The following is an 18065-nucleotide window of genomic DNA, read 5'->3' as shown; positions in this document are numbered from 1 at the left end:
TTTCAGAATCAGAATCAGTTTTATTGGCCAAGTAGGTGTAACACGTACAAGGAATTTGACTCCGGCTTTTTTACACTCTCAATTTACAAAGGTACACACAAGCATTTAACATTTACCTATTATATACAGGATAAAAAAATAAGAATAAAAATTGTAAACATGAATAGTGCAATATGGATTTATTGTTATGAAGGGATTGTTCATGTCACTATGATGACAAATGTCAACCTATCACTGAACAACACTGTCTGGCTAGGTTGCTACTTATCATATACAAAGGAATACTTGCATCTCCTGAGCACACATTCCAGATCATTTGCACCTATCACTTAACAACACTGTCTGGCTAGGTTGCTACTTATCATATACAAAGCAAACCATCCCCTGGATAATTCCAGTGGATTCAGAACATGGTTCCACCTAAAACAGGTGCAATAAGGAGTCATTTACTACTCAATGTCGTCTGTAGGCTAAACAAAAGAGTCAATACACTATGGAGAGATGCCATTCGAAGGCTATGAACAGAATATCTGGGGTAGCTGATGTGATTGCAACTGTGGAATCTTAGCTCCTGCCTCATTTTTTGCAGGGAATCGCAACATGAAATTATACAGTTTTTTTAACAAATATGTGGACACCCTCCGTCTCTGTTTTCTCTCTCAGGACAACCTTGTTTTCTAATGTACCCACTAAAGTGCATCTAGTTACCCTGTATGGTTGCACCTGGTGATTTTTTTCATTACTGATTAATCAGTTGATGAATAATGTATTAATTGTTGGGTCCATTGTATATCATAAAGTGTGAAAAATTATGATAGTGTTTTCCCAAAGCCCAATGTTGCAGCTCTATTGATTTGACAAATGACAAATCTAATGTTAGGGGGAACTTTTACTCTAGGTCTCCTGAGCATTCAAAGATCCATTTGTAAGATTGTATCTACATGTAGTGGAATTGAAACAAACAGAATCTGACAAATATATAGGGAGCAAAATAACTTTATTTGAAAGAAAAAAAATATCATCATCACAACACCAGTGGGTGCTCCGCTGCCAGCTCTGAGACCACACCTAAAAGCCTGAGTCTGGCTTGCGGAAGATGTGCTGGGTCAATTGTTTTTAATATATCAGCCAGAGAAAGAGCGAACCTCTATTCAGGCGTCTCTTGCTCCTCCCTGTCCTTGTTTTTTTTGCAGGAATTGCATGATCGCCTGCCTATCCACAGCCAGGTGATCCAGTCTCTGTTTAATACCATCATCTTCTGCTTTCCTTCTCGTTCATCCTGATGATGGTGGGGGCCCACAGATGGACGAGGATGAAAGAGATGGTGCACAGATTGTGGTTGATGATGGGTCAAGTGATGCTGGATTGGCATTGCCATCAAGCAGCAGGGATGCAGGGATCAGCAGTGGTGGTGGGGTGTCCTGAACAGATGACGAAGACCTGGTGGAGCAGGGGTCCTGAACAGGTGAACTCGACCTGGTGGAGCAGGGGTCCTGAATAGGTGAACTCGGCCTGGTGGAGCAAGGGCTGGAGACGGTATCAGAATCCACGGGAGAGTCCTTGGTGGAAATAAAACAAAACAAAGGTTAACATTTAGAAAAGGTCAGGTGAAAAGCAGGTCCATAAAAAACACAAATAGAACCACATATATCTAAAAAAAATGCTTAAAGCAAAAAGCGTGAACAGTAACAGTAAAACACAGAAATGTATATCCTGCTTTAGCCATAAACATCGTTCCACAACTGCAATAACAACTCGCCGACCTTCCAGATGAAAAAACAGTAAAAATATTGTTATTTCCCTTATATTTCAGATTGGTCTCTGTCTGTCGATGTTTGACGAAGTTAGACAGCCACCCCAGCTCTGTAATAATCGTCGCACTCCTGTTTCCCCCGGGATCCCTACTTCGGGACTGGTGTCGCCTTTTTGCTTTCACAAAGCGATCCCGGAGGTTTGTCCAGGTTTTTTTACAAAAGGTCTCCTCTTTTGCTAGATTAATGGCAATTTCGTTCCAGGAATTCTGTGCCATTTGTGTATCCTGGTGATCCTTCATGGACGGGTCGTACAGGTGCCTATACAGGTGGACCTGCTTGCACTATCTTGCCTCGAACTCGTTCATGTTCCATCAGTTGAGTGCGCCACAGGAAGTGACCTCAAAAGGATGTCACCACTCCCGCGCGGACGAACCGATGCGTCAAGCATAAATCCACCTTCAAGACCAGAGACGCGCCGGCTCACCAGCTGAGCTGCTGTGCCCCTGCGTCACAAACCAGGTGCTGGATCTCAGTCACCATCGCATGAGCCTTACTGCTGCTTTGATCGCTTTCCCTTTGCTTTCTTACTAACAAACATTTGCTGGTGCTGGAGAGATTCTGGTCCGTACTTAACTTTGTCCCCGATCTCTCCTTTGTTAGAAACACATGTTTAAAGGTAGCTGCCCTTTTCACGGGCACATGCCTGTACACACACTCGCTCACACACTCATACGCACACACCCACGTGCGCACACACACACACACACACACTCTTGCTTGTTGTTTTCTTTTCATATGATGATCATATGATATATGATTGGTAGCTTAGACATTAATAGACATCAATGTCTAATGTCATTAATAGACATTAATGTCTAATGTCATTAATAGACATTTGTTGATTAATAAACATTTGTTGATTAATAAACATTTGTTGATAAAAAGTAGTATTGATTGTACATTGATATTGCTAAGTTAATAAATGCTGTTCTACTTGTTGTTTTGTGTTATTTGTGTTCAGTTCACTCCATAAATGCTCATATCTAGCAGATATGAACATTTTGAGTGAACACCTTTAATTCTTGAGACTGAATTGACGATTTGGTTATTGGTCCCGGTTTCCGGGTGGTGCCCCGTTGCAATTCACATTGATTAATAACCTCTATTGATTTTCAAAATTATAATCATAATTATCTTTGATAACTATACATTTTTGCTGATAACCAAATTAGCCCAAACCGATGCACAACACTAGGGTTAGGGTTAAACACCGATTTATTAAAGTATACCACACTCTTTAGAACATGTGGATAAGACAGAAATCCTGAGACTTTGTGGTGATGAATCAGGCAATGGAGAAATTTCAGGGCCTCTTTACGAGACCTTCAACACCCAGTCCAGTTCATCTCTGCGCCAACAAATGACCTTAAAATTACAAGACTAAAAATACTGAACTTTATTGATTTCTGAGTATCAACGGATCCACAGACATGGCTTGAAGAGTCACACTTTATTTACAAAAATACTGAGAACCAAACAGTCGATTGTGAGGAAGCGAGAAAGCGAATCAGTTTTAGTACTTTTTATTCCTATTGAACAGCAGCTAAAGGCTCCTGGTTGCATGTATGATGACGTGAGTTGGTAACTTCAGGGTAAACCTCAGCATCAGTTGCTTCTTCTGAGCTACGACCTTCGCCATTGTGTGCGTTTCTTCATCAGGCGTGTGTCCGAGTCGATCGCAGTTTGGTTTCTGAGCAGCAACGAGGCTAGCCCGTTTACTTTCTGCGGCGGGCAGCGGCTCCCTTCTTGCTGCTGTGATACGAACAGAAAAAAAAGGAATACATGTCAACTATGGTTGTTTTCAACCATTTTTAAACATTCAAGTAGTCAACAAGGGTCAGCCGGCAGCTGTGCAGGCTGAAGTTCCATGCAAATTCACTGTGTTCTTGTGCACAACTATTCTATGAAGGATTGGTGCCTTGCTCAAGGGCTCCTTAGCAAAGTGTAATGAAAAAAAAATCTTTCTTTTCTGTCAACACAGAAATATCAAGGGTTGTACCACCATGCCTTATCAGGCAATTTACACTTGGGGTGTAACGGTTCGCACAATTCACGTTTAAAATTCATGTTTTTGGACTTTGAACAATGACACTTCTTCTGGGGTGTCTTCTTAACAGCATCCAAAACAAAAGCAGATCAGTAGTTTTGTAGTAGTTATAAACAACAACAAACAAAAGAACAGTACAAAAGAAACATCTGTTTAATCATGGAACTCACTGTCTTTTTAAACTAGTTTTTTTCAAAAGAAAGATGTCCACATCATCTGTACACCGCACAGATCTGCTTAATGTGACAATGTCACTAGGGACAGCCAAGTAATGCTGTGCAGAGAGGTACTGTGCTGTTAGCTTTGTGTAGCCCTTGATGTGCACAGTGCTTGGGACAGTTGGCTCTCTGTTTGGGCTTTTGTTTTATTATAAAAAGCAGGAATCCATGGCTATAAATGCACCACACGCCCCCGCTATATGTTTTTCTCTGTTTGAATCAGATGAACGTTTCCTATACGCTGCAGGGATAGTTTGTAGCGTGTGTTGCTCCGTGTTTATGTCCAGTTCCACCTATTGACACGCGGGGTGATGTCGGCGTTAATGAGTTGACATGACTGAAGTAGTCCCACTGATGTAACCTCTCGTGTAGTAGATGCGACATACAGTTGTTTGAATGGCATTATTAACCATATCGTAATGAGCTAGCTTAGCTTAGCTTAGCCTCCCGGCTGCTACTGGAGTGCAATGTTTTGCTTTGGGGAGGGGAGTGGCAGACAGCACGCTGACGCTGTATCTTATGTAGTGTGCGTTGCCTGGTTAAGCGCAGTGGCTCTGAGAACATTATATTTCACACAATTTAAGCTTTATTTAGGATTACAATGAATATTTGGGTTCGCAATGTTTACCAAACCGAAAGCCCTGTACCAAATGGTTCAATACAAATATGTGTATCGTTACACCACTAGTTTACACTATACCTGAAAAATTCCCCAAATCCCCTCAGAACATTCACGATTTCAACACAAAATTTAACTCTCAGTCAAACAAATATAGAGAAGATAATCGGTTTGATTTGAGGCTTTAAAGGGTTCACTTTGTGTAAACAAAAGCAACCCACAGCATCAATGAATGTTACTCTTTTTTTCTACTAATCTTGTGATTGTGAAAAGCAACCTGAACATTTTTTGAAGAGGAAAACAACTTCTTTTGCACATTTTCATGACATTTTAATGGAGGGATGTCAGGCCACTGCAGCATATGCACCAGCCAGCAACATCACACCAATTGTTACTGTTCATTCACACTCAGGTTAGAGTCATTGTCACACACATGCAGCACTTACCTGCACAGACTTACTAATTACTGAGTCCGACAGCCACTGACCTAAAGTGAACACCTTTGGAGTAACTGGCTCTCCCACACAGTAAAGTGAATGTATCAGCTCGGGTTTTCAAATAACATATAGGCAGCCGATTGTGTCTTTGAATAGCATTACAGACAAGCAGCAGATTGGAGTTTAAGTTAAATTGTAGACTAACCTTTTCTCAAACAACCCTAAAAATCAGTTTCTCAGCTAAATTAAATCACTGAGAGAAAAAGCATGGTGAGCAAGGGAAAACTAAAACATCATGACAAGTTACCCTCTTTGTTTAGTTAATTTCATTCATGCAAATTATTTTCATTGTTAGCTATTGTTGTTAGATATGCCGTGCCTGCAGCTCTATTAGCTGGCTAGCAGGTCTGTTAAACTCTCAAATGACATTATTTTATTTTTTCTAAGTTTAAGCTTGTGGCAATGTTTTAATCTGCTGAAGGGATAAATGGGTGGTGGCATCACAGGCCTGATGCCAAACTGCTGCTGCTGTGTTTTTATCATGTAGGCTAATGGATAACCGTAGGGTGGCTACCGGCCGGTCCTCTGCTGCGACTTCCACACAGTTTCGGTGTGGGGTTGGGTTGGAGCAATCATTTAGTGAGGATTTGGTGTGTTTATGGCTTGTTTGTGAGGTGAATATGAATATAAATCACCTCACAAATAGACAAATTTAATTATTTTTATGTGGCAATTTAGGTTGCTGGTTTAAACTTAACCTAATGCAGAAGAATAAGGCAGATTTACAGAACCTCCAGCTGAGTCAGATGAGGAGAAAAAAAATGTGCAAAACTGTACCGTTCTGCATTCGTCTGCATAGTTTAAAAATTGTGCTGTCAGATATTCAGATGACCCCTTGGGGGGCACATGCCTCAAACTGTAAAACTGTATTCTCACCTCCATAATGAAATACTCAGACAATATCTGATTGAGTTTGACAGGCTATATATTTCCCTTTTGTACTTATGCTCTAAAACCTATGAGCAACACCTTCTTGCCATAAACCGTCTCGCTGAAGGGTTGTGATATTCACCCAGATAACAACTGTGGGTTAAACGGAGTTATGTTTTGAGATTACAGCTTGTCAGTGAACGCAGCAGCGACAGTACTTACTGCTTCTGCAACTTGTCAATGCGCTTCCTAAACATGAGAACCTGAAAAAACGACACAGCAGCAGCTTTAACACGCACCAGAACACGTTTACGTCAGAGGACACCGACTCCCTCCTCTTTGAAAAGGCTCCATGGGCTGAAAGCTGCAGACTGAGGAATCATGGGAAACTAAGACGGCGGGCGTGCATATGATCAGTTAATGATCAATTAACTGTTTTCACATTTAATTGATTTGAACTAAATCTTCAGTTTCTGAGACGATATCACATCATGAATTTTGCACCTAATTGTGATTTTCTGATCATTTGTGCTTTAAAACGCCAGCTGCAGTTTTCCCAAGAGAGACACACGGAATGATTCAGAGATGTCCGACCTCAGCTCGGCTCTGTAACCTCAACACAGGCTCGTACTTACCTGCCTGAGTGCTCACTCCCACACCGAGTCACCGAGTCACCCAACACCACCTTCACGTCCACGGTACCAAATCTATCTGCTCTTAACTGAAGAGTTTGATTCCAAAATGACATTGTTATGAAATGAAGGCCAAAAAGAAACTTTTGCTGAAAAACATTAGGCCATTGCAGAGGATGAAAGAAAGTTGAGCTGCCCCATGTTAAAATTTTTAATGAGAATTAAGTATTGTGAGGGCGGCTTAGTCTTTACATTTAGTCCTTACATCCTTCCTATGTCATTTATCAGGTAAAGTCAATAATTAACTTGAATTCATTGAAATAATAGTTATTTCCTAATAGAGTTATTAGGAACACCTTTAAAATGAGCGTAACCATTTTTTCTTACTGTGGCCGCTGTGTTTAATTTCAAACTAAACTACTTATACTTGTATTAAGTATTACATGTTACTGTTTAGTATCAACAATAAGAATTGTGACAGATATGAAAATGAAGTCATGATGCGGTGCTGCTGTCACAGCAGAAATCATGTTGATTCAGTCTTTCTAAAGGTGGATCTTCAGTAAACAGACATCACTTTGGAAACAAACCATTCAGTTCTCTCTTATTTTAGTTTTTTTCAGTGGTGTGTTGCAATCTCTCTAGACCAGAGGCACTGTTTTGGTTCTCTGACCTTTCTTCATGCTAACATGCAGCGAGCCTGGAGCCGGCAGGCACCATGCCCTGCTCAGCTATACTTACAATTTACTGAGCTCCTCCACTCGCTTACGCAGGGTCGTAACCTGGAGAAAATCAAAGAGCATGTTAAGGGTTCAACTCCTGAGTTGATGGGACGCTCAGCTGAAAGGTTTCTGGCCTTTACGTTCTCTGTAGTTTACCTGCACTTTTACTGAGACTAAAATTTAAATTTAATATCATTAATATACTTAAATTTCAAGGTAAAGGATGAAAAAAAGTTGTGATGCACCTAATTCAAAGCTCCACAGCTGCAGATCTAAAGCAATGTATGTGAATATGGGAGGAGGTACGTATAGACAGCTGTGGTGGATTACCATTTCATCTAAATAAAATCTATTTAAAAAGGCTCTGAATGATACTTTGTCGTTTAATGATATATTTCAATGTATGGTATTTTTATAAATAGATATAAAAGTATTAAAAAAAACAGTTATTAAATGTGGGGTACTAAACCTGACCATTGAGGATACCAGAAGGTATCCTCAATGGTTGTCTTCACATGATGTGAAGACAACTGTGATGAAGTCATCACAACTGTGATGAAGTCTCACCTCGTACTTCTGCCTCTTCAGTCTCTCCATGTGGTCAAACTTCTCAGACTCGAGCTGGGTCATCCATTCGTGCAGCTCAGTGATCTTATCCCTGCAAACAGCACAAGAATGGGAGTTCAAATAACAACAACAACTGATTCTGAGAGAGCAGACAGAGCTAAACCATTTCACCTGGTCTGATTATGATTGAGTGTTTTAGAATCTTTGACTAGAGTCTTTTCCTCCATACAGTGAAGGAAGTGTTCAGTCCTATAGTGAAAGTACTAATACTTCACTGTAAAAACTACTCATGCATTTCATTTAAAAGTCCTGCAATGAAGTATGTATTAAACGTATAATCAGAAAGATGTACCATAAGTATTCATATTAAGTACTGACTTTAGAAAAGGGCCCTGTAACTGTTGTAAATATATATACATATCATATATGAATGTGTAAGCAGCATTTTTAGGTGGATATAATTCTAAATATTTTGTACAGTTCCTCAACTAATGATTTTTTTTCTATATGCATTGATCAGGTGATTATTTTCTCAATTGATTGGTTAATTGTTTGTCATACCAACATTCATAAATTATTGTTGATAAAATGTAAAAGCAAAATGGTTGGAATGCTTAAAAAGGAAAAGCTGCAAGTCTTCACGTTTGAGAAGCTGGAAACATGAAATATTAGATATTTTTCATGAAAATTAATTATATGATGATCAAACTAGTTTTCAGTTCACTTTCTGCCAGTCAAAAAATCAACTAGAGTCAACTAAATGTGTCATCGTCTGTGTAAAACATATAGTTCAATCTAATCTTTTCTTTATTTATCTGTATCTTAATTTTTAAAGTAATAAACACGTCAGATAAATAAGTGGATCAACATACAAACATACAATATTTCCCTCTGAATTGTAATGGAATAGAAGTTTAAAGTGGCATGAAAAGAAAATACTCAATTAAAGTAATAGTTTAAATTTATACTTGAGTACAGTACTTGAGAAAAAAAACATGAAGAATATGCCTCATACTTCAGCTTGTCTTCGTTCAGATGGTCGATGTTGAGTTGCTTACGCCTAGCAGCCAGGATCTTCTTCTTCTTCTCTCTCTCAGTCTCTTTCTTTCCACCTCTCTTCTGGTCAGCCTGTTCAGTACAGAGATGCACACACACACACACACGCACAAACACAAACACACGCACGCACACACACACACACACACACACACACACACACACACACACACACACACACACACACACACACACACACACACACACACAGTACAGAAGCAGGTTAACAGCTATCCAGAGAACCAGATGCTGCTGCAGAGGACATCAGAGTGTGCACTGACTCTCTGCAGGTGACTGCTGTAGTTGGAGCCCATGCTGGACAGAGCTGACTTTTTCTTGGCCTCGTCATCTGCCTTCTTCTTGGCGTCGGACTCCTCTCTGATCCGCCTCTCCTCCTGGTGGGCAAACATAAAGAAATACATCAGTGTGAGTGAGGCCTCTGAGCACAGACTGAGGCCTCCGAGCACAGATCCACCATTCAGACTTCAAAATGATACAGGAAGCAGGTTGACTAATGACAAAATTATAGAATAGATATAATGTGACATTTAAAAAGCAAATTCATAATTACAGCAAAAATCATTATAATGAAATAAAGAATGTAGCATTTTCTTTTAAGAAATAATGTAGAATTATAATTTTGATTGATTAATTGATTATAAATATGAAATTAGAAATACTCAAGTTGTGCAAATTATTAGAACAGCGTAAACAGAGCATTTTTTTTCCTTCATCAGGAAATTATCCACATCTAAAATCAGATTGAAAATGTGCAAAATGTATGTAAAGGTCAAGGTGAGGATAAGCACATTTTTTGACCAATAAGAAATCAAATCTCTGATATAAGAGACACATTTTCATGATGAAAGAACTAAAGAGCTGAAATAATGAATGAATGCGATGAAACCACAAACCTCACGTCTGGCCTGGCGCTCCTTTTCCTTCTCAGTGCGGACCCTCTGCTGCTCGGCCCTCTCAGCACGACGCTTCTCCTGCCGGACAGAAGACAAACACAGAGTCAAGCATCTTATTGAACACAGCAGAAAGACAACATTATGTCTGTTCTGTCTGTACTCTAAAACTTTACTTAATGGTGGTGTGACAGTTGGTGGGTCTTGTGTAAAGGAGACATATTATGCTCATATTGAGGTTTATAATTTTAATTCGGGTAATTACTTGAAAAGGTTAACATGCTCTAATGTTCAGAAAACACATCAGTTTCCTCAGACTGTCCATTCCTGCACTCTTTTCAGCCTCTCTGTGAAACCATTGTCTTTTAGGTCCCCTTCCCAATGAAGCCCAGTCTGTTGTGATTTGTCAATCCCTCCAGCGCATGTAGGAAGTGTTGGGCTCATCTCTTGCTTTACCCAGCCGCTATGCGTGCCTCATGCATTTCCGTGATATGTTGATGTCAGATTTGATGTCACCATATAAAGGTATTATTAAGTATCGGCCAGACTACTGACGAGACATTTCAGCAGTTTTAGGAACAGTGTTTATTGTCGGGGAGAGGTGCTCCCTTTGCCGCACGCTTTAGGTTTTTAAACTTTGCAGACCTTTAACACAAACAAATAGAGGAAAGGGAAAAACTTAAAAAGCATAAGATGTCTCCTTTAAAGCACACAAAATGCCTAAAATATGAAAGTGAGTGTGACATATTCCCAAGGAAGTGTTATTGTTTTTATTCATGGCATATATGAAAAACTCACAATCCTGTCCTTGAGGGCAATCAGCTCCTCCTCCTCCTTCTTCCTGCACTCGAAGTGAGCATCAATCAGGCCCTGCAGCTCGACCAGGTCCTTGTTCTGACGTTTCTTCTGGATGTCCTGCAGCGCAGAAAAACAGAAGCAACACTCAGCGCCGCAGAGAAATTACCCCAAATCAACAGAAATCCTTCACATTTTTACTTCAGGCCAACTTACATCAAAGTCCACTTTCTCACCATCTGGGATCTTTGGAGCGCTGGGCCTACGAGAGAGTTTTGGGGTCTTAAGTGCACATGCACATTGCTGAGTATAGCGATGCTTTGCTGTGTTTTCAGCCAAATGACTCAAAAATCTAAATGTCTGTGGAAATCATTCGAGGTGCGATCATGTAAGAAGGAAACTTACTTGAACTTTGGCTTCTCCTCTGCGAGTTAGGAAATGAAGAAGGGACAAGTACATTTCATTGGGTTAGAAACAAAGCAGATTTTTTCAGTTTTCTCAGGCATTAAACTATATGACCAAACAAATCAAGATTTAAAAATAAAGCTGTAACCATGTTTATCGGTTAGGCTTAGAAAAACTGATGAATAAGAGCAAAAAAAATGAAAACTTCACGGAAAGAAAGCTGTAAGGGGATAATGGAGTTTTGTGGATCATCTTGCTTTAAGTGCAGTTACAGTAAAGTTTTTTATTATTACAGAAATGAACATAAGATTTTTCTTGAAGCCTCTGTGTGTTGCTTTTTCATTTGTCACAAACATGATTTTTCTTAACATTTTTTTCTTTTTCTTTTTTTGGCTTGACCCCAAAACTGTCGTACACAAGCAAATCATTTCCCCCAGTTTTATCTTTTGTTTTTACCCGGATTCTGGCGGCTCCATGCCATGCAGATGAGGGGCATAGCAAGAGTGTAAAGGTGGAGTCGCTGTGCAGTGAAGCATGTTAGCATTTCATATTCTTTCGCCCTTCTCCTCCCCTAGCAATTTTACCTCTCAAACTCTTCACAAAGTCCCTTCACAGGCTTTTTAAAATTGAGTATGTGTGTTTTTTTATTTTTTCCCCCATGAATTTTTTTGTAAAATTGGGCAGTGCTCCTGGATTTTCAGATACAATTGGAACTGACATTTAGTGAACAGCAGGTGTTCCCCCGAGTACAGACATCAGACCTGGACACTGTTGTCCTTCCAAAACCAGAATGAGAGATTTCAGTTTGTTATAAGTTTTTAAATGAACATACCTTCCTCTTCAACAGCCTCTGCATGCAGCAAGCATTGAAAACAAAAGCAGAATAGACAACAGCATTAGTGGGCAAACCGGGAGCAGCAAACTGGATATCCATATAGCTAAATACTCGCTCAGAGATGAGGAGGAATTTTCAATTACCGTAAATTCTCAAATAAGTCAAAAACAAATCAAGTAAATAAGGCTGAGAAAAATGGATGTGAAATCACCTGTCAACACAAAAAATGTGGAAGCAATTGAAAGAAAATGGGGGAATATCTCAGAAGATCTCAGCCAGTGTTTGAGAATATACAAATACATAAGGTCTTGGTTTGTTGAAGCCAAAGTTTAACTTTAAAATGGCTGAACAAAGTGTGAACCCATTAACATTTAACCCTGCATCCATGTGCCATTGGACGTTTCAGAGATTAAAAGTCAGAGGATTTAGGTAGACATTTACAGTTTTCCTCCATGTGGCAGCTAATCACAGCCAAACTGAATTATAAATAGCAAATAAGGATAAAACACTGACATAGAGGTCTTCCCCACCAGCATCTGTGCATAAAGATCCAATAGGTAAATATTGAAAAAGAAGTTATCTGTGACACCATCTTTTTCTCTTAAAATTAAATAAACTTGTGTAACATTTTCATGCTTGTAGTAAATGTTACTCCTTTTGAGGACGCTGCTCAGGTTTTATTATGTATTTAATCTGATGTTCACTTTCAACACATGTCAAAATAATGAAAAAGCAACCATGTACACCGAATACAAGTATTCGGTGTACATGTGGCACAGTAGTGTATGGGTTAGACTGATAAAAGAGGCCATAAATTGTCTTTCCTTTGAATTTAAGATAACAAATTATCTCTGTATTAAAGAAATTCCCTTTCTCCTCTGTTTGATTTATTTGCAGCTTTCCATGACTTACTCAAGGACAAATTGACAAAAGTTTTTTTTTTCCATGAGAATTATTAGCAAATAAGTAAAAGTTAGGACAATTTAGATTTCAATTCTTAATCTTCAAACTGCAGATGAAAAATTAGACAAGCTTTGTATTTCTAAATAATCATTTTACATTTATATTGTCTAATAGCCTGTTTCAGCTATTTCAGAAAGAATGTTTAATTAATTAATTTTCAAAAACCTTTGTCAGAAAATGTTTTGAAACAGAAAGCTAACAGACAGAAGCTAACGTAGATGTGGGGAAGGACTTTGGGTCCAAAACATATGCTTTAGTACATTAAAAGACAATTCTGACTTTGTCAGGGGTGAAAGAAAGGTAGCATTAGCATGGAGTGCACCTGTCGCCTGGGAAAGGATGAGAGTATACCCCCTTCCCCCCTCCATGCCACATACCTTCAGGCTCAGGCTCAGGCTCTGGTTCTGGCTCTGGTTCTACCACTGGTTCTGGTTCTGGCTCTGGTTCTGGTTCTGGTTCTGCCTCAGGGGCCGCCTCAGGGGCCACCTCTACTTCCTCTACTACCTCCTCTTCTACAGCTACACAACATGCAGCGAGTCACCAGGGGAGAGGAAGGGCGGTGAGAGGGTTAATGGTAGCAGGTAAAGAGGAAAGAGATGGAGTTGGTATGGGTGAGTATAGGAGGGGATGTGAGACATGAGAAGGTTCATGGGGGAGAACTGTCACCAGATGGTGTTGAAGCAGCTAAAACAGCAAGCAGTTATATGAGGGAAAAGGTCATTAATGGTCAGTCATGGTGGATGAAATGTGAATGATTCCTGGAAATACCTACACTGCAACTCTCTGTTTGAGCACAAAAAGATACATTCGATCCTGACGCGATCTTTGTTTTTAACCCGTCTTTTTATAATTTCAAATAATGTTAGTTTTAACCAGCATGCCATAAAGAGTACATGTGAAGGTGGAGGTAAGAACACACGTCTTCAAAAGTGACTGACAAATTAGTATCAATGACGTGAGACTTATCATCCGGAGTCTGCAGGCTGTGTCTTACCATCGTATTCTTCACGTCCATCCGAGAAAAAAAAGGAGCAGAACAACATTAACAAAAGATCCCGTTTGTACCCATTTTTGACAAAATACAAATGCAAAATGTGGGTACACTGGGGATCCATGCTAAGCATACACAGCACAGTCCTGCTGGGCTGATCAACACTTGCAGGCTTGACTTTGGAGTGGCTTTAAACACAAACGTCACTTTTTGTTTTGATCTGAAAGTGCATTTAGCTCAGGAGGACTGCATTGTTGCAGATGGACATGCAGAGCTGCAGGACACGTTGCCAACGAGTCAATGCAGACTTGTGCAGTTCAGATATATTCAGTGTAAATTTAAACTTCCCACAGCATATTTGACACTCTTGTTGCCAGCGATAATGCCTGAACCAGGCTACAGCGGGAGGAAATTGTAGGCTATGTGGATATTTGCTCAAAAGAGCGAACATTATTGCACAACTTGAATCTGGAGGAGTCAAGCCAAACCTGTAAACGTATGAATTTGTCCAGAGCAATTAACCGTCTACAGGGGATGGAAAGTCAGTTAGGGAAAATTCAGAAAAAATACTGAGATTTAGCATGAAACTCCGGACTGTACCTGGAACTCATTGTGGGGGATTTATTTATTATTTTTTTAATGTGAAAATGTTTGTTACTTACCCTCGACCTGTTCACTGCAAGACAGAAGAAAGAAATTCTGATTTAGAGTTAAAGCTTATTATCAAAATAATTTTTCAAAATTCATTCTTGGCTGTGGAAACACTAGTTTGGCAAAAGTCATCTTAAATCAAGGTCTTAAATCAAAACTAGCTTTTCCCACGGTTTCCATCTGTATAAGATATCAACAAAGATAATCTCTGGACAGAAATAAAGCTAGTAAGTGGACCTCAAATTAGATCATCATTAACTTTTTTTAAAGTTAATGATGATCTAATTTGAGATTTTGTCAATTTTTGAATTAAAATGTGAATTGACTTACACTTCCTCTGTGTCAGACATGGTGACAGTGGACTTTGCAACCTGGAGGTAAGAGAGAAGAGAGCAACTTCAAGTCAGGTTGCAAGGAGCAACTGAGCAGCCTGCTGTATTAATAGCTCAGGATTAAGTTGCAGACGTCTTAAATATCTGCTGCCTGCCCCACCCTGACCAAACCACACCTGCCTGCTAGCACATGTTTTACTCTCACCCAATAATAGTCTTAGTAATAGTCAAATAGATTCATTAAAAAATGTTGTTCCTAATTCATCTAAAATGTATATAATATGGGTATATTATCTGAGCAACATTAACGAAATTCGTCCGAAGCTAATATCTTATATTGTATCAGTTTATAATTAGCATCAGACTGGACCGAAATTCGAGCCTCAGCTCTGAATCTGCTTCTCTGATGATAAATGAGAAGGGAGTCAAACATAGATTTATGCCACTGGCCTGTGTCAACTGCTGACAGAAGGTTAATGTTGCAGGGAAAAAAGGATTGAAAGCTCCAAGGGTCAAGGTAACGCTAAACCTGCTGCCCTCTCTCATCACTCTGAATCTATTAGGAATCAAAGGGTTTAAAGACAATTCTTTCACATCTAAAATCTTACTCAGCAAACAATCCTATTGGAATTCAGTTGTAAAATCCCAGACTGGATGCAGCATCGGAATTAAGCAACCATAAAGATATTCGCCTGAATTTATTAATAATTTAATCTACTGGTGATTAGATTTATGAATAGTTGCACATTAGCCTCATTAGCATGAGGCCCCCAAGAACGTGTCTCCACATCACAACTATTTCCAACAGACAGCTGCACAGGTCCCAGATCTGGTTTCAGTGGAAGCAATGTTGTAGATTGGGTTCCTTCCCCTGGACCACTACCCATAATTCCACCTTCATTTCCTTATCTGGCCGTCTTGCTCTCACATGGTTCCTTCAATCATCTTCCTGAGGCTCCCTGCTGACTGGGCCCACTTTACTCAAGAATTAAAATAAACCCTGAGAGGAAGCTGTGAAGGTTGAAAGTCCAATGCCTCCCCTGACTTCCTTGTATTTGTTTTTTAAATCTTATAAATTGCGAATTGTTGATACCATTATGTTACATTTGCAAGCTTGAAAATAACACAAACACAATTAAAAGTTTGTTTTCATCTTTTCTGTAGGCTGGTGGCTCCTGTTCAAGATGTTGAAGTGTTTATCCTCATGCTATGTGCACTTTAGTCTACACACATGCCACAACCATTTACAGCTTTACATCAACAACAAAATGAAAAGAAAACCTCCATCAAAAAACAAAAAAACAGAACCTCACAGCAATGTTAATGTCAAAGCAACTTCAAATATCTCAAAACAATATCAGGATTTATTGCCACTGTTTTCATGTCGTTACATAACTCATTAGTATCATCCTCTGTCTCCTGAAGTGGAAAGCTGCTTCGAAGGGTTTAAGCCATCTGTAAATCCCATAGGTATGAACCTCCTCTGTGTCTCTGGACTTAGACCAAACTGGCACAGCAACAACAACAAAATTCTTTATGGTAATAGCTGCTGCTCCTGTTGGATCCTCTGAACTTTTTCTCAGTTCAAAGTTTTACCTACCTACAAACAAAAAAAAATCCAATTTATCAGGGCTTTTTAGAGACCCAGCCAGGTAAAACAAACAAAAACAAAAAACACTGCTTATTTGCATGTGAGGCTGCAATTAAACACCAACACAAACTAGATTTCATTGCCTCTGAGCTCAAACACAAAAGCATCATACTCTCTGGGCTTCAAAGGTATTTGCCTGTGTTTTCCTCTTTGGTCCACTGTCCATTATTTGACAACAGTTCCACTCTCAGCCAGACCTCGAAAATAGCCTCTTCAAGTCATGGCAGTGATTTTAAAACATGTGAACTCAGCTGTCCTCATATTTTGTGTGATGTTTGGGGACATTGCACTTGATCTTCCTATCCTCTCTACCACTCACACTCTCATTCTCTCTCATCTCTTCCTTACCTCAGAAAAGCTGAAAGAAGTGAGATCCCTGCTGGCCGCGACAGGCTGTAAGGTTCTGCAAACTTACCGCGCTGATTATGTCCTTCTGTTATAGTGACACTCGATCTGCTTGGCCTTCCCATTGGCCGAGGAGCCAGCCCTGAGGCGAGGCCGGGCCTGTGGTGGGGCAGGGTCCATGAATTTGGTCCCCCCTCCCACCGCTGGCACTCAAAAAGGAGATGGAAGGGTTGAATGCTAAGGAAGGAGGCTCAAGTTTGGAGAATGGGGCAGCCAAGAAGCTCCCAGGTTGCTATTCTGGGGGCACTGCATTAGGCAAGCAAATTTCAGTTTAGAGTGAGAAGAGACGTTGGACGTCAGGGAGGAGAGGCAGGTGCTGTTTCAGAATCTATAAACATAGTGTACAGTTTGGTCAAAGGAGGGCAAGACCTAGGAGGAATCCAACATGTAAAACCATCTTTTTCAAGTGGTCTTTTAACTGGCTTTTCTTGACTCTCTGGTTTGCAAAAATCAATCAGGCAGACCAAAGTTGTATCCCCAAAAATCAATGGATACCATACCTCAATCAGTTTTTTTTATTGCTAATTAATATTTGCTTTCTTTTTGTCGTGTAAAATGTTTGATTATTGAGTGTTATATTTTTTTTTATAAGTCAAATTGGATTGGAATGAGATACATCATGAAGTGACTGGTTTTCACTGGTTTGGGAATTCTGAATGATCTTCTAATATCCTCCAGGGGGAGCTGCAATGACAAAATTAAGAGTAGAGACCCCCGGCCACCCAAATGGGCAGGGTGTCAAATGTTTTCATGTCCCTGAAGCACAAATAGGCCAGGGACCTACTGTTTGATTTTGTTGTTCATGATTTACAGTTGAACTGACATGACTTTGCTCTAGCTGCTGTAATACACAACACTTAAACAAACCACTTGAAACAGTTGTTGTCTAATTTGGATAATTTCATGTGAACAATATGGTCAAATTAAACATTCTTATTCTGGCAAACACTACAAACCTTTAATTGCAAAGAAAACTACATCCAGACTACTGGAAGCACCAGAGGGATCCCTAAAACGCTCTTAAGGACTCATGGAACCCAGTAAAGTGTCTTAAAAAAAACAAGGTTCAACACTAGCCATTGAA

At 39.7% G+C, this 18065-nt stretch overlaps 1 protein-coding gene across 12 annotated transcripts; it reads right to left on the bottom strand.

Moving 5' to 3' along the window:
* Positions 1-3249: 3249 nt before the first annotated feature.
* Positions 3250-17067, bottom strand: tnnt3a (troponin T type 3a (skeletal, fast)). Of its 12 annotated transcripts, none has more exons than XM_035643034.2 (16): positions 16925-17067; positions 14924-14964; positions 14605-14618; positions 13946-13954; positions 13337-13469; positions 11986-12005; positions 11154-11172; positions 10965-11010; positions 10752-10868; positions 9957-10034; positions 9324-9437; positions 9002-9114; positions 7987-8077; positions 7439-7479; positions 6288-6328; positions 3250-3566 (listed from the first exon to the last, which is right to left on the bottom strand). In XM_035643034.2, exons 2-16 carry the CDS (start codon positions 14941-14943, stop codon positions 3358-3360), a joined length of 1065 nt encoding a protein of 354 aa, XP_035498927.1. In that variant the 5' UTR covers positions 14944-14964; positions 16925-17067; the 3' UTR covers positions 3250-3357. The 12 variants fall into 12 exon arrangements, with proteins under 12 accessions (XP_035498927.1, XP_035498926.1, XP_035498931.1 ...); XM_035643033.2 differs by having other exon boundaries at positions 11986-12003; positions 13329-13469; positions 16925-17066; XM_035643038.2 differs by lacking the exon at positions 11986-12005 and having other exon boundaries at positions 13329-13469; positions 16925-17066.
* Positions 17068-18065: the final 998 nt, after the last annotated feature.

This window comes from Scophthalmus maximus, chromosome 7 (genome assembly GCF_022379125.1).
Source record: "Scophthalmus maximus strain ysfricsl-2021 chromosome 7, ASM2237912v1, whole genome shotgun sequence".
NCBI lineage: Eukaryota > Metazoa > Chordata > Actinopteri > Pleuronectiformes > Scophthalmidae > Scophthalmus > Scophthalmus maximus.
The sequence above is the reverse complement of the archived record's forward strand: the minus strand, read 5'-3'. Positions and strand labels throughout refer to the sequence as shown.